General features: G+C 39.0%; 1 protein-coding gene across 1 annotated transcript in view; it reads left to right on the top strand.

Annotated features, from left to right (window-relative positions):
* Positions 1-110: 110 nt before the first annotated feature.
* CDC123 (cell division cycle 123) overlaps positions 111-13,524 on the top strand; it is a 34,203-nt gene continuing 20,789 nt past the window's right edge. The window contains exons 1-6 of the mRNA XM_010580971.1: positions 111-287; positions 1,324-1,395; positions 4,101-4,155; positions 4,961-4,993; positions 8,492-8,587; positions 9,305-9,411. Coding sequence (XP_010579273.1) covers positions 214-287; positions 1,324-1,395; positions 4,101-4,155; positions 4,961-4,993; positions 8,492-8,587; positions 9,305-9,411 — 437 coding nt within the window. The 5' untranslated portion in view covers positions 111-213. The remainder of the gene's footprint in view (positions 288-1,323; positions 1,396-4,100; positions 4,156-4,960; positions 4,994-8,491; positions 8,588-9,304; positions 9,412-13,524) is intronic.

Below are 13,524 nucleotides of genomic sequence, written 5' to 3'. Positions count from 1 at the left end.
GCGAGGTGAGGCGAGGTGAGGTGAGGCAGCAGCCCTGTCAGCCGCTGAGGCGGGGCCGCGTGTCTCCGCGCCGTTGTGCGCCGCCGATGGCCGGCCGGGTGGTGCCGAGAGCTGCGGGGGAGGTTCCGGCAGGAGCGGGAGCTTCCGGGAACAGCGGGGCGAAACGGGCCGAGCCTGGACCGGACCGGGCCCGGTTGTGTTTGGAGGGAGAGGATGAAGAAGGAGCAAGTGGTGCACTGTCAGTTCTCTGTGTGGTACCCGCTCTTCCGGGCCGTCACCATCCGCAGGTGAGGGGAGCGGTGTGGGGCCGGGCCGGGTGTCGGCCTAGGCCGGGCGAGGGGCCGGGAGAAGCGGGTGTGAGGGGAGTAGGGGAGCTGTGTGGGGGCGAGGGTGGGGAGCTGTGTGGGGCTGGGCTGGGTTGGAAGTGGGCTTGCGTTGGGGCAGGGTTGGGTGAGATACAGGGGAGCTGGCGTGGGGTGGAGGTGGGGAAGGCTCGATCGAGCTGGGGCCTCATCCCTACACCCTGAGGGGGTGTTTGGGGCGGCCCTGGGGCCAGGCCAGGCCAGGCATCCCTGTGCTCCCTGCTGTCCCGGTGGGACTCTGCGCTGAGCGCCAGCTGATAGCCACATCACTGCTGTTCCCGCTTGGTTGCTCGAAGGAACTGAGGCTGAACGCGCCCAAACCAAGTGGCTGAGTTTCTGTGTGTTTCTGGAAGCTGTAGCAAATTCTGCAGTTTCTAAGGTGCTGTGGCAGGTCACGAGATGGTTACGAGAGCTACCAGTAACTCAGGAAAGTCAAGCTCAAGATAGGTGACCTGTTGGATTAAAAAGCGCTGACATCAGGCTTTTAGTAATCAAAGCATTTAATCTTTTATAATTTTTAGTGTTTAGCACATGCATACTTTTGGCAAGTTTAGTGATAGTCCTGCATTTTTGGAACGTTCAGGCAGTATAGGCAATTTTGGTTCAGACCTCAGAAGGGGAACCTTTAGTTTGAACAACACGTTGTCTCCTCACTAGCCACACACACTCTTTCTTTGAATTTCTTAAAGCTTTGAAGGAGTGGGGCATTGTTGTGCATTTCATCTAAAATTTTTGCCTCTTTCTCTTCTACTTCTATGGAGGGAAAATGGGTACTGCTTTTTGGGAAGGGACAAGATGGGAGAAAGAGAAATGGTTTTTTTCATAGTGTTAGAGAATAAAACATACTGTTATTGAGCTATGTTCTATTAAAAAAACAAATTCTTTTTATTCAACTCTTGTTACTTTTTTTAACAAGTAATATAACAATAAATAATAAAAGAAATTATCATGTTTCTTCCAGTGTTATACTTCCTCTGCCAGAAAATGTGAAAGAATATTTGTTGGATGATGGAACACTTGTCGTTTCTGGAAGGTAAAGAGTGTTCCCCCCCCCACCCTCCAAGTATTAATACTATTTTATGTTCACGGTGCTATCTTGCATACACATACTATATTTTGCGCAGTGAGTTTTTAAAATTTGACTAATCTGGCTGCAGTGAACCTCATACTGTATGAGCATGTGAGTGGGCTGACTGTTGCTGTTAGTAAAACTTGGCTTGCTGGTGCCTGATGCAGATCCTAAAATCCATTTAATACACTTTAATACTTCTAGGCCAAGTAGGGGCAGTTCCTTCTTTTTTTTTTTTCCCACCTCTCCTTGCAGAGTCTACTAGTCTCTTGGTTGCACAGCCTGCTGGTTTGTGTTTGGTTGCTTTGGTATGGTTAGCTCCGGTTCAGAGGCTTGGTCTGTCCCGTGCCATTAACATGCCTGCTGCCTTATCCAGGGGTGAAGTGGCATTACCTGAGTTTAATTCTCAATAAGATAAGCAATATAGAAAATCTTGGTAATTATTGAGTTTGTATAATCCTTTGCATACATATAATCCATGCATATGACGAGGCTGAATGTCCTGTATGTATACTTGTGCCAGGATTTTGGATGTAGAAGAATGAGGTGGATAGATATGAGAAACAGTTGGTAAGAACCTAGGGCTTGTTCTTTGTTTTCTGCTTAGAATCTCACTGTATGGCTTCCTTGTAAAATGATTATTGCAAGCATACATCTTGTTAATGGCCAGACTCAGAAATCAGTCCGCATTTCATCATTTCCTAACTGGTAGTTTGCCTCTCACAGAGCAACCAATTAGGCTGTGAGTGTAAGGGAGCTATGTCTAATTTATCAGGAACCAATTTATGTAAAATTGAAGCTGTTGTTTAAACACCTTGTAAAGATGAAAGGTCTTTTTCAATTTTAAAATTCCTTTTTTTAATAAAAGGTATCCAGAAAATTAGAATTGTTTTTAAAACCATTTTGGATAAGAATTAATACTGTCACCTGCTTCTGCAGAATTGTGCAGCTTATTTAGCAGCAGCCATTTATTTTTTAATAAGACTTCAGAAGAACTGAAACTTAGGGTGTGACTTTACAGGTATGTTATAGAAACAACTTCTGCTGTCTTCTTGTGGTTTAACCCCAGCAGCAACTAAGCACGATGCAGCCACTCACTCACTTCCTCCTTACCCTGTGGGATAGGGGAGAGAATCAGGAAAGAAAAAAAGAAAAGTAAACCTTGTGGGTTGAGATGAGAACAGTTTAATAGGACAGAAAGGAAGAAAAGAATAATTATAATAATAAAATGACAGTAATAATAAAAAGACTGGACTATACAAAACAAGTGATGCACAGTGCAACTGCTCACCAGTTACCAACCGATGCCCACTTAACTCCTGAGCAGCAATTTGCCCTCCCTGGCCAACTCGCCCCAGTTTATGTACTGGGCATGATGTCACATGGTATGGAATATCCCTTTGGCCAGTTGGGGTCAGCTGTCCTGGCTGTGTCCCCTCCCAGCTTCCTGTGCCCCTCCAGCCTTCTCGCTGGCAGGGCAGTATGAAAAGCTGAAAAATCCTTGACCTAGTCTAAACACTACTTAGCAACAACTAAAAACATCAGTGTGTTATCAATGTTCTTCTCATACTGAATCCAAGACAAAGCACTATACCAGCTACTAGAAAGAAGATTAATTCTATCCCAACCGAAACCAGGACATGTCTTCAATGGAATAATGGACAACTGTATAATTTACTTATATTTTTAAGATGTTTCCAATTTAAAATTCCTTTTAGAAATGAGTTTTTCACTAAATTGAACTTTCTTAGCTAGAAGTGAATGTGATCTTCTTGCCATCAAGGCCAAGATCCCTTTTAATCTTCAGTAAACTGGTATTTGACCTCTAGATCTCAAAAACTAAACTGATAGTTTAATCTCTATGGAAGGGACTGCAGCGACTTAGCTTGTTGAAGAGTTGACTTTTGGCAGGGCCGTACATTTGAACTTACTGTTTGCTACACTGACTTGCTGTGAACAAGTCTTCTTCAAGAGCTTGGTCTTTTCCTTTAAGGTCTTCACATTCAGTTATATTGGCTAAACTTCAAAAGTCCCCTAAAACTTAAAGGGAATATTTGCAGTCAAGTGCTTTCTCCTCGGTATGCTAGTGTTTACAACTGCAGATCTCACCTGTGTAGAAAAAGGAACTTTTTGGGAAGAAGCTGATGACTATGTATCCACTTTCTGCAGGATCTTCTTTTCTGTGTATGGAGTGTGAGGACACTCTCTTTTCAGAACCAGCAATTCACAGGTCAACATCTGAAACTCAAGTTTTATACATTTTTATTTGGAAAAGGAGTATGGAGGCAAAGCATAATTTAAATTGAACTTGTGTTTAAAAAAAAAAAAAAGTTTGTTCAATTTGTGCTTCTGTCAGAGTACAGTAAAGTTGGAAAAGAATGATTAATAGGGTATTGAAAAGCTTTGATTATGGTGTTTTCAGAGCAGAAAGTGATATGCTGATTTGAAAGAAGTTAAGTGTTTTGGGTAGGGCCCAAGTCTAATGCCAGGGTCTTCAGTTTTCTGTACTGGCTTGCTCTGATTTTACTCTGCCAGGGGTTTTGAGGCTTAATCTTACAAAAACATTTTGAGATCAACAGCTGGTAGATGCTATGGAAATGTAATGTATATGGTCAAGTCAAACTCCAGTGGTTTTTTTTTTTTTTTTCCTGCTAATTTTTTTGTTTTAGAGAAGATCCACCAAGTCATGCTCAGGAGGGGAGTGACGATGCAGAAGAAATACAGGTCAGTATAAAATGTAACTTAATGTCAAATCTCTGAGAAAAATACGAACGTATAACCTTTTCTGCATAATTTATAGGTGAGGAGAGTACTTCACAAAAATAATAATCATGTGGTAGTTGCCTTGAAAAACTTAAAAACATCATTATTTATACTGTGATGTCAGGGAAGGTTTAAAATGTTTCTATGCTCTTTCACAGAAGACTTTTTAATTTCTTTATTTATTGATAATTGCATTTGTAATAATGAGTAGGGAATGTTGAAGGATGTTGGAATTGAACTTAATGCTGTTTCATTCCCTGAAGAATTAGAAGGAGGAGTGCATTTGGAGGAGTTATTTCAAGAAACAATGAAACTTTCTGAGGCTATAATAGCTCAGAATGGTATTCTAGAAGAAAAATGCTGAAAAATGTTATAAGTGCAAGGTGACAGAAGGTACAAAAAGGAGATGAAAAAGAAATATAAGTGAAACTAATGGATCATGGGTCTAATGACAGAAGTGCTGGAGACAAGCTTTGGACAGGGAAGACTATGAGTTCTGAAATGTTCAAGTTTGTAATATAAATCACAATTAAAATATAGGTATCATCTTTTATCCATACTTTAGAACAGTACTTCTGCTGAATATACAGTATTTTTCCTGTCTTAATTTATAGTCGTAATAATTGGGAAGATGGTGATGTTATGCTACAGGAGCTCCAGGGCAATGATTTGATCTACATGTTGTAGGAAGCCATGTGAACTCTGGTGTTCTCATAAAGATGTCTCAGGAAACCAGTGACCTTTGATTTGTTCTTATTTTTAACAGTGGTCAGATGATGAGAATACTACAACACTTAAGGTAAGGTCCTGTAAAAGCCTAACGTGTGGGTTTGTCAGCAGTATCCTTTCTGCAACCTTGTGATATAAACTTGTTGCCACTTAGAGATACCTGTTGCTGTATTTAATGTTTTTCAGACCATTCTAGATGAATAGCAGTGTAGATGTCTGTAACTTTAAGAAAGTTTTGCTGGCTTAATTTTATTTAACTAAAAATAAAATGTTTTTCTTCATCCCTAACAATCACACACTTGTTAGACTATAGGAAATGAACTGAAGTATGCCTCTAAATATAGCTGTCTTTCATTTTCACCACTCTGAATGTCTCCCAATTACTTAATCAGACTCGATGCAGAAGAAACGAAGCCCCTGCAGCTCAATTTTCACAGCTCTTCTCTTAAACCTGTGCCATTATTTCCTCCTAAGTACATTTATTTCTATCATCTTTTTTTTTTTTTCCCCTGTCTTTATGCTCTCCTTGCATTGTGCCTGGCTCAGAATCAGGATTGTGATGGATATGAACCAGGCTTCCTTGATCTTTTACATCTTTTTTGAAACTTGCCGTTGCCCTATCATTGTCACAGTTAATATACTTGCGTCACTTGTCTGCCATTGATACTATTACTTCAGTCCTATTAGCTCCCTAATGTTCAACATAGTGTTGAATTACTCACATTGGATTAGGTGCAATATAAACACAGCCCTGCTTTGAGTTGTGTGTATGCCTGCACAGTATTTATAGTCTAGATTTTAAAACTAATACATGCCAGATCTGCACACACTAGTAGCTTCAGTTCAAATATCTAAGCTTTGATAAAGTAGATGCCTTAGCCTGCAAATTATTCAGAAGAAGCATTTGGGTATCCATCTTGCCTTTTGCGAAGCTCATGTTAATGTTGCTAAAGAAATAATACCAGACTTTTGAATCAGGTTTCGTTATAGTGTACAACACAATAAGGAAATATATAATCAACAGGTATGATACCCATCAGAAGGGTATAGGCCAAGTGATTTCAGTTTAGCTAGGTAAGCATTGTGTACTGTGTACAGATTGCAGCTTTACAGCTGATGTTTTACTGGGGCTGGGTGGGATGGAGTTAACCTTCAGCTGTTGCTGAACAGTGCTTGCATATTGTCAAGGCTTTCTCTTTTCCGGGTCTGCCCCATGCCCCTCCCCAGTGACTAGGCTAGGGGAAGGCAAGAGAAGGAGAGGGGACAGAGCCAGGACAGCTGACCCAAATTGTCGTGAGAGAGACTCTACCATATCACATCATGCTCAGCAATAAAAGCAGGGGTAGAGGAAGAAGAGGGGTGGTTTGGCCTCCAAGGTGGCTTTTGTTCAGAGACTGGCAGGGCTTTGTCTTTCACCAAACCTGGAACTTTGAAAATGGTTAATAATGAACACGGTTTGTGCCAGTGGCTAGTTCCTACAAAAATACACTTAAATTTGGCCAAAGACTCCATCCATGGGAAATACTCTTTCTCTACCTGAAAACTAGGGACTGCTCTGAGGCCAGTGAGTGAATGGAAATAGTCTCCTATGTTTTTAAGTGTTGCCTGTTACCAGTTTGACAGTGATGAAGAGAGTGAAGAAACAGCCTGTGTAGAATGCAGAAGGGTGGGGAGCTGCATCTGAAGTTAACTGCAAGAGATGAGAATGGATCAAGTAGCGATGTGGAAGCTGAACAGGGAGACACTAGGGAACATAATCTGTAAAGAATAGTGGGACAGGCTGGACGCTGCTGTTCTGCATTTGCTGTCAGCCTAGGGCGTTCATATCTTACTAATGATAAATCCTAGGTTATAATTCTCTGTTGGTTTCTTGGCTCAGGGTGCAGTAAGGTGGGCTGTGGTTGTGGCTATTCTGATATGATGACCCACCTGAGTCATCAAGTGGAACTTGCTTCCCCTTGCCCCTTCTGTATTCTGAAGAAGAATTAGAATACAGGATTATAGAAAATTCTGTGTTTAAAAAAATGTGCATTAATATTGATAGTCGTAAAGTCAGGCATTCAAATTTTAGGAAATGTTAGAATCTAGCTTGTTTGTGCAGCCTTAGAGCTATCCTCATGTGTATATTTCTTCGCTTATATTAATCAAATGACATGATGGTAGTAACGTTTCCCCAGGGAGGCTTAGTATGTGCTGGTATTACATATATAGTATGACTCCTGACTTCTGTCAAAACAAGAGGAGATTGGATCAGAATGCAGTGTATGAAGAGTTTTACCTCTTGCAGGAACAATTTCTGGAATTGACTGAAGCTCTAAAAATAAAGTAAGAGAAGTGCTTTTTCAGTTTTTCAAGTGTAGTTTCCCATGGAGACTAGGTAACATACTAAGGAAAGATTCAGAATGTTTGAAGTTCAGTCTAGGTCACTGTGCTAAAATGTGAGAGGATTTTTTTTTAAAGTGTTTGCATTTGGGGGACTTCAGAAGGCAGATGCCAAAATATGTGAACTTTTTTTGATCACTTGTGTGGCTGTGAGGGCTTTGTTGTTTTAGAGGCATCAATTAACTTTATCCTAGAAGTTATCTTTGAGTTGAGTTTAAAAACACTCAGGCAGAAGTAGTGTTCTTATATACTTTTTGCTATAAATCCTACTACATGAAAAATCTGTGACATATGCCTGAAATCCTTTCATGTTATTTGAAAGGTCAGCAATCTAGTTTTCTCTATCACACCACATTCAGAATGGAGTTTATAGCATCCTGAGGAGTTGGGCTTTTTCCCCGTCTTATGTTTACAATATTGACAATGTTCTTTACAGACAAATTTTTCTAGTCCAACCCATACCTTTGCAGTGTGTCCTCTGTTTTGATGCAATATATTGTTAAGGAGCTACTTTAAGACCTAGTTTAAGAGCTATTACAACATTTTGTAAAACTAAAGCTTAAATGAGGAGCTGTCACTCAAATTGGCTATGAATTGATTTATTTACTTTTGCTCTCTTACTGTGCTCCTAAATGCAACTGGAGAACTATTACAAAACAGAACCGATCTCTTTCTACCTTTTAATATTTTGACAGAATGCTCCAACATTTGTATTTTAGATTTTTTTAGAGATGCTTAATTCTAAACAAACTGGTTTTGAAAGTTTGTTTGTTTTTAAATCTTCTTGGATCTTATTTATATACAATAATCTACCATCAGGTATAAAACAACAGGTATGTATTTAAGGTCTGCTTATTTGACTTCCATGTTTGCCAGCTGTTGCAGCTTTCATGGTGAATGTTATGAAGTTTCGGGTTTTTCCCTGAAGTTCATGGAATCTTGCTAGCAATGAGAGTGAGAACTGGAGACATATTTTCAATTTTCTCTGATTGAAAGAATGTCAGAGTTGACTCTTAAGTGATTTATTTCTACAAATACATTATTTTTGTGGGGTTCTTGGTTCCCGATTTTGGACACGTTTATTCCTTCTACAATATGTATTTCTGATGGTATTTAGAAGATGGCAACAGTTCACTATTAAATGTATTGAAACTGGTATTTTTTGTTGTTGTTGTTCTTTGTTCAGGCACCAGAATTTCCTGAGTTCACAGCTAAAGTTCAAGAAGCAATAACTTCCTTGGGTGGTAGTGTTTTTCCTAAACTTAACTGGAGTGCTCCAAGGGTAAGAATGCTGACTCCCAAACTTGTAACAGATGTTATAATCAGGAATTTTTTATTTGTTTTGTTTTATCTTGATGTGTTGGAAAGTAGAAGAGACTAGTGGTTCTGATGAAGGAAGAAGTGATAGACAAGATATCAGTGAAGTATGATACAGCAAATTGTTCTGGTGGATTAAAGCTAGGTGGTGCACTGTTTGGTGAGGCTGATGCAAGACATCACTGTCTTTCTTACATAAAACCCTGTATCCTTGTCACAGATAACAGTATGATGGTCAGGCTCTTCTCATTTAGGATACTAGTTGAAAACTTTGCCTGAGATAAAGATTAAAAAACCCACATTTTTTAAAAAAGCAATAAACTTCCCTCTAGTTATTTTTAGGCACTCTAACTATACCTTAAGGATGGGTACACCCAAATGTTTTTGTATCATATTCTCAAGGGAAACTTGTATTCAATCAAGCATTCCAAGAAAAGTGCCTGGAAGCAGCAAGGCAAAAACTTAATTTTTTAAATGGATTTGCTCTGTTTTCAACAGAGTATTCATAAGAAAAGCAATAACTCGTGTCTCTTGTAACAGCTCATGAGGTTTTCCTCAAAAAAAAAAAAAAATTTTCTGTCTGTATTTCAAATTATGTGTAATATTTAGATAGATCTGCAGCTTGCATTCCTTCCTGCTGGTAAAGGTGCATCATTTTTGGATGATAATCTTTTTTGTTTAGGATGCCTACTGGATAGCAATGAACAGCTCTCTGAAATGTAAAGCTCTTAGTGACATCTTCCTCCTCTTTAAGAGTTCAGACTTCATTACTCGTGACCTCACTCAGCCGTAAGTAGATTTCTAGCAGATAATCTTATTTCTATCCAGTCAAAAAAACCCCCAACCCTCTGAGGGTGACTTTTCAGTTCTTTTGAAAAATCTTACTCTTTACAGTACAGTAATGATAAATATCTGATACAAAAATACATATTCATGTTTAAAAGTTGTTCAGGTACAGTAATAAGTTAGTTGTTTTTTGAAGCTCCCCTCATCCCTCCCCTCCTCCTTGTTTGTCTCCCTGCGCTGTGCAAAATAAAAGCCAGGTCCAATTTAGTGCAGAGAACTGTGAGGCAAATTATCTTCATTGTTACTTACTGTGAGTCTTTCCTAGTAAACCAGAATTGTTTACCTAGCTTCAGTGAACAAGAGAGGAGCAGCCTCCATTTTATTCTTATATTAATTCTCTTGATTTTAATATGCAAATAAGTGAAAAGCAAAACAGGAAGACATATTAAAGTAGAACATGCAAAATGGCACCGTGGACTAAGACCATTTTTATTGAGTTGCTTTCCAGAGCAAGTACTGTTATAATCTTGGGGTTTTTTGCCTTCCCAACCCTCTTGGCATTTACTTGTTGCTACTTACCTTATTGTTGGCACTGCTAATGGTAATACAGCGTGACTTTATGTCCCTTTCAAATTTTAAAGCTGTTGAAGTTTGTGTGGCTGCCTGGAAGATGCCTGAGACTCCTGCTAACATTTTCCTAGAGCTCCTTCTGAATCCAAGTTCTTGTAGCTCTGGAATAGATGCACTCCAGGAACTGTGATTAGGGATAATAGTTACAGATAAAATTACAAATATGCTGTGCTTGGGGTTTATTTTATCTGCTCATATGAAGCGAGTACTTAATTGTATAGGAACAGTTTCCTCATGTAGTACCTGCATCTGAGTCATGTCACTCATATCTAAAATACAGCCTTTTTGTGAAAGAAAATAAAATTACTGGAATTTAATGTTCTTGTTACTATTACTAGTATTTTTTTCAGAAAAGCAGAATTTCAAAGTAAAAGGGCAATCCACGGCTTGGTATCCAAGAGATTGTTTTCCAGTAGTTATTCAATGCTTATTTATTTTACTGCAATACTTAGGAGACTCAACCAAATGCAGGGCCCTTGTTCTAGGTGCTTTATAGAGAGTTACCAAGCATAATAGTCCTGTGTTAAGTAGCTTATGACCCGGTAAGAATTGTTTTGCCTAAAATGTGAAGTCAGTTGCAGTAATGCTGTGCAACTGCCTTCTTTTTTTTATTCCTGCAACTCTAATAACACTCTTTTCTCCCAATTTGTTGGTACATTAAAAAAATGATAGGTAGCAACATCCTCACCCTTATCTCTGCATCTATGGAGTGCTAGCAACACTGTCAGTCCAATTCTGATGCTAGGTTTTACATTATGTCTAACCTACAACATTATGAGGTGCAGAGGAAGAGACTGAGAGGAGAAGCTGTTGGAGCGAGAAGGCAGTTTGAAAAGTATGTTGGACTAGGGAAACAATTATGAGCATTGAGAAATCATGATTCTGGGATCATAGAGAATGAAAGGGATGGGGGAGACGCGAAATCTGTATTTTACATTTCAGAGGTGCATGAATAGTGATTCTCAGAAGACTTTGGTGCCTTACCAAGGAGCTTTTTTTTCATGGTTCCCCCTAATGGGAGGCTAGGTGACTTGGCCAGGTGTCTTGAGGATGGTTTGCTCAGAGGGTTAAGCACTAAAATTTAATGTGTCCTTTGTTGTAATTGCTTTCAGGACTGAGTCTTGTGGGTCTGAAAAGAATGGTACGCTTTGTATCACCCCTTTGTGAATATTAAATAATATGGGTTTTGTATTCTACTATCCCCATGTATAAAGAGTTCAGCAAAAAGTACCCTGAGCTCCTTGGAGAATTCCTGTTGGTTAACCATTTTCTAATGCGTTTGGGACACAATCAAGTGTTTAGCAAGCACCACTTGATTTAGAAGATGTGGCAACTCTATGTGTATGTTTGCGCTCTTAGTTTGTACCATTTGTATGGTAGAATGAGTTGGTTCGACCACCTTCACTGAGACTGAAATCAGTGCATTTTCTGTCAGGTTTTATCTCGCATCAGGTAAAGTTAGTGCCTCAGCTATTCACCTTGCTTTCTCCAGGCAGTGCTGACTTAGTTGTAGAGGTAATGAATGCATTCTACCTCCTATGTTGTGAGATTTCACAGCATGGGTGTCAACTTGAACCATCAATAATTTCACCTTAAGTTCACACCAGACTAAGAATGGTAGTGGCTGAGCAGCCTGTAGCAGGCACGTTCTCTTCTACTGGCCCTGCTGTGGGAGAATAATCTCTAGCTGAAAGACAACACCTCAAATTGCAGTAGCCCAATCTATTTAAACTCCTTTTCCAGTGTATAAGACCAAATGTGCTGCCAGATAGCACGGTTCAGCTAGTGGGTGGTAAATAAGCAAACCTTATGAATTGATTGTGGGATCACCAGCTAATCTAAAGGTTAAGTTTGATTTGAGAAGTGTTGTATTTATTTCCCTTCCTATAAAGTCTAATCTAATGTTGGTATAAATTTGGGTTATGGGGTTGGATTTTTTTGTCAGAACAGGCTTTGTTGTTTTGGTAAGGTAGAGCTAACATGGGCAGTGCAGCCTTCCGATTTCCATGAATTTGCATGGAAGTTGTACTTACGACTAGGGGAACGTGTGTAATGTGTAAAATCACTTTTGTCTCTATGTATCTTATATTTTATGAATATGTTGTACTTGATTAAAGCACATATTATTGTCCAGTCTGTGCATGGTATTTCTGAACTGCTAAGTTATTTGTACAAAATGTCCCCATCCAAACAGTGAAATGATTATTGCTGAATCAGAATGGTGGTCTTCCTTAATTATACTATTGATTAGCTGCCAGTTCCCTAGTCCTTAGCAAGCAGAAACTAAAAATGTAGCTCGCATAAGAACCCAAAGTGCTGAACAAATGAAAATTGGTTACATAATACATCCAAATCCCTTGGAAGGGCTAGTTGGAGAAGGGATAAATGCACTGTATTTCTACTTCTTTCATTAATACTCAGTATGGTCTAGAAGTTTCTTGCCCGGCATAAGTAACAGCTGAAATGTTGTATACCCTTTTTTATTTGTTGTTTTGTTTTCTGTTCAGCTGTATGAATTTAAAAATCCACTTCATGGGTCATAATATGGAAGAGACCTTGCAGTGGCAATTTGAAGATCTGTTTCTTAATCCAGGTTTGCCAGTGATGTCAGACTTAAGGCAAACCACTTTCTTTGCCTCTTCCTTCCTCTCCCATTTCCTGTCTGCTTATCTGGTATCAATCCATACATTGTTCAAGTCAGGGAACTGCCCTTGCTGTAATTCTCAAACCGTTGCAAGTTCCAAGAAGACTTCAGCTATGCAATACTTCAGTACAAACCATTAAAAAATATAGCCTTAATGCAAATATACTGAGTGTGACTAGATAACCTTTTGAATATTTTAAGTGTTTAGATTCTCTCATGATGTTGACACTTTGTTTGGTTGAAAAGTTCAGAATAATGAGTTAACTTTCCTCCTCGTTAATTCTGTATAAATTAACAAAGACTTCACAGCAGTTCACTCATTAATGTAGTCGATGTTTCTGCTTCAAAGCAAGCATTGCGTTTTCTTAGCCGAGTTCACAAAAAAATTGTGGGTGGTGTGATCTTTAACTTTTCAGGTTTTAATGTAGACTTTCAAAAACTTAGTGTAATGGATATGTGATTAAAAAAAAAAATTCTGGTTGTAATTAGGATTTCTGTTAAGTAATTAAAACTCCTCTTTTGAACAAAAATCCTTTTAAAGCCCTGCTGAGTGTATTGGTTTAGAACACAGTTTTCTTCCTTATTGTTAGAATGTGAGGACTACATTTTGTTAAGACATGATTGCTCACCTTGAGATTGGTATAAATATTAGCAATAGTTCTAATTATATGCTGATGCCTTTTCAATTATAAGATAAGCTGCTTGTTATATCATGCTTGTTACTAAACCTTGGAAATTTTGTCAGACTTCGGAGGTTGTTCCTGTTCTACAGGGCAATACTGGATGTTTTAGATCTGCAGGCACTACTACTGAGATTTTGAATGCTAAAGTGTTCTTATTTT

This window comes from Haliaeetus leucocephalus, unplaced genomic scaffold (assembly GCF_000737465.1).
Source record: "Haliaeetus leucocephalus isolate CR32 unplaced genomic scaffold, Haliaeetus_leucocephalus-4.0 Scaffold751, whole genome shotgun sequence".
Taxonomy (NCBI): Eukaryota; Metazoa; Chordata; class Aves; order Accipitriformes; family Accipitridae; genus Haliaeetus; species Haliaeetus leucocephalus.
The sequence above is the reverse complement of the archived record's forward strand: the minus strand, read 5'-3'. Positions and strand labels throughout refer to the sequence as shown.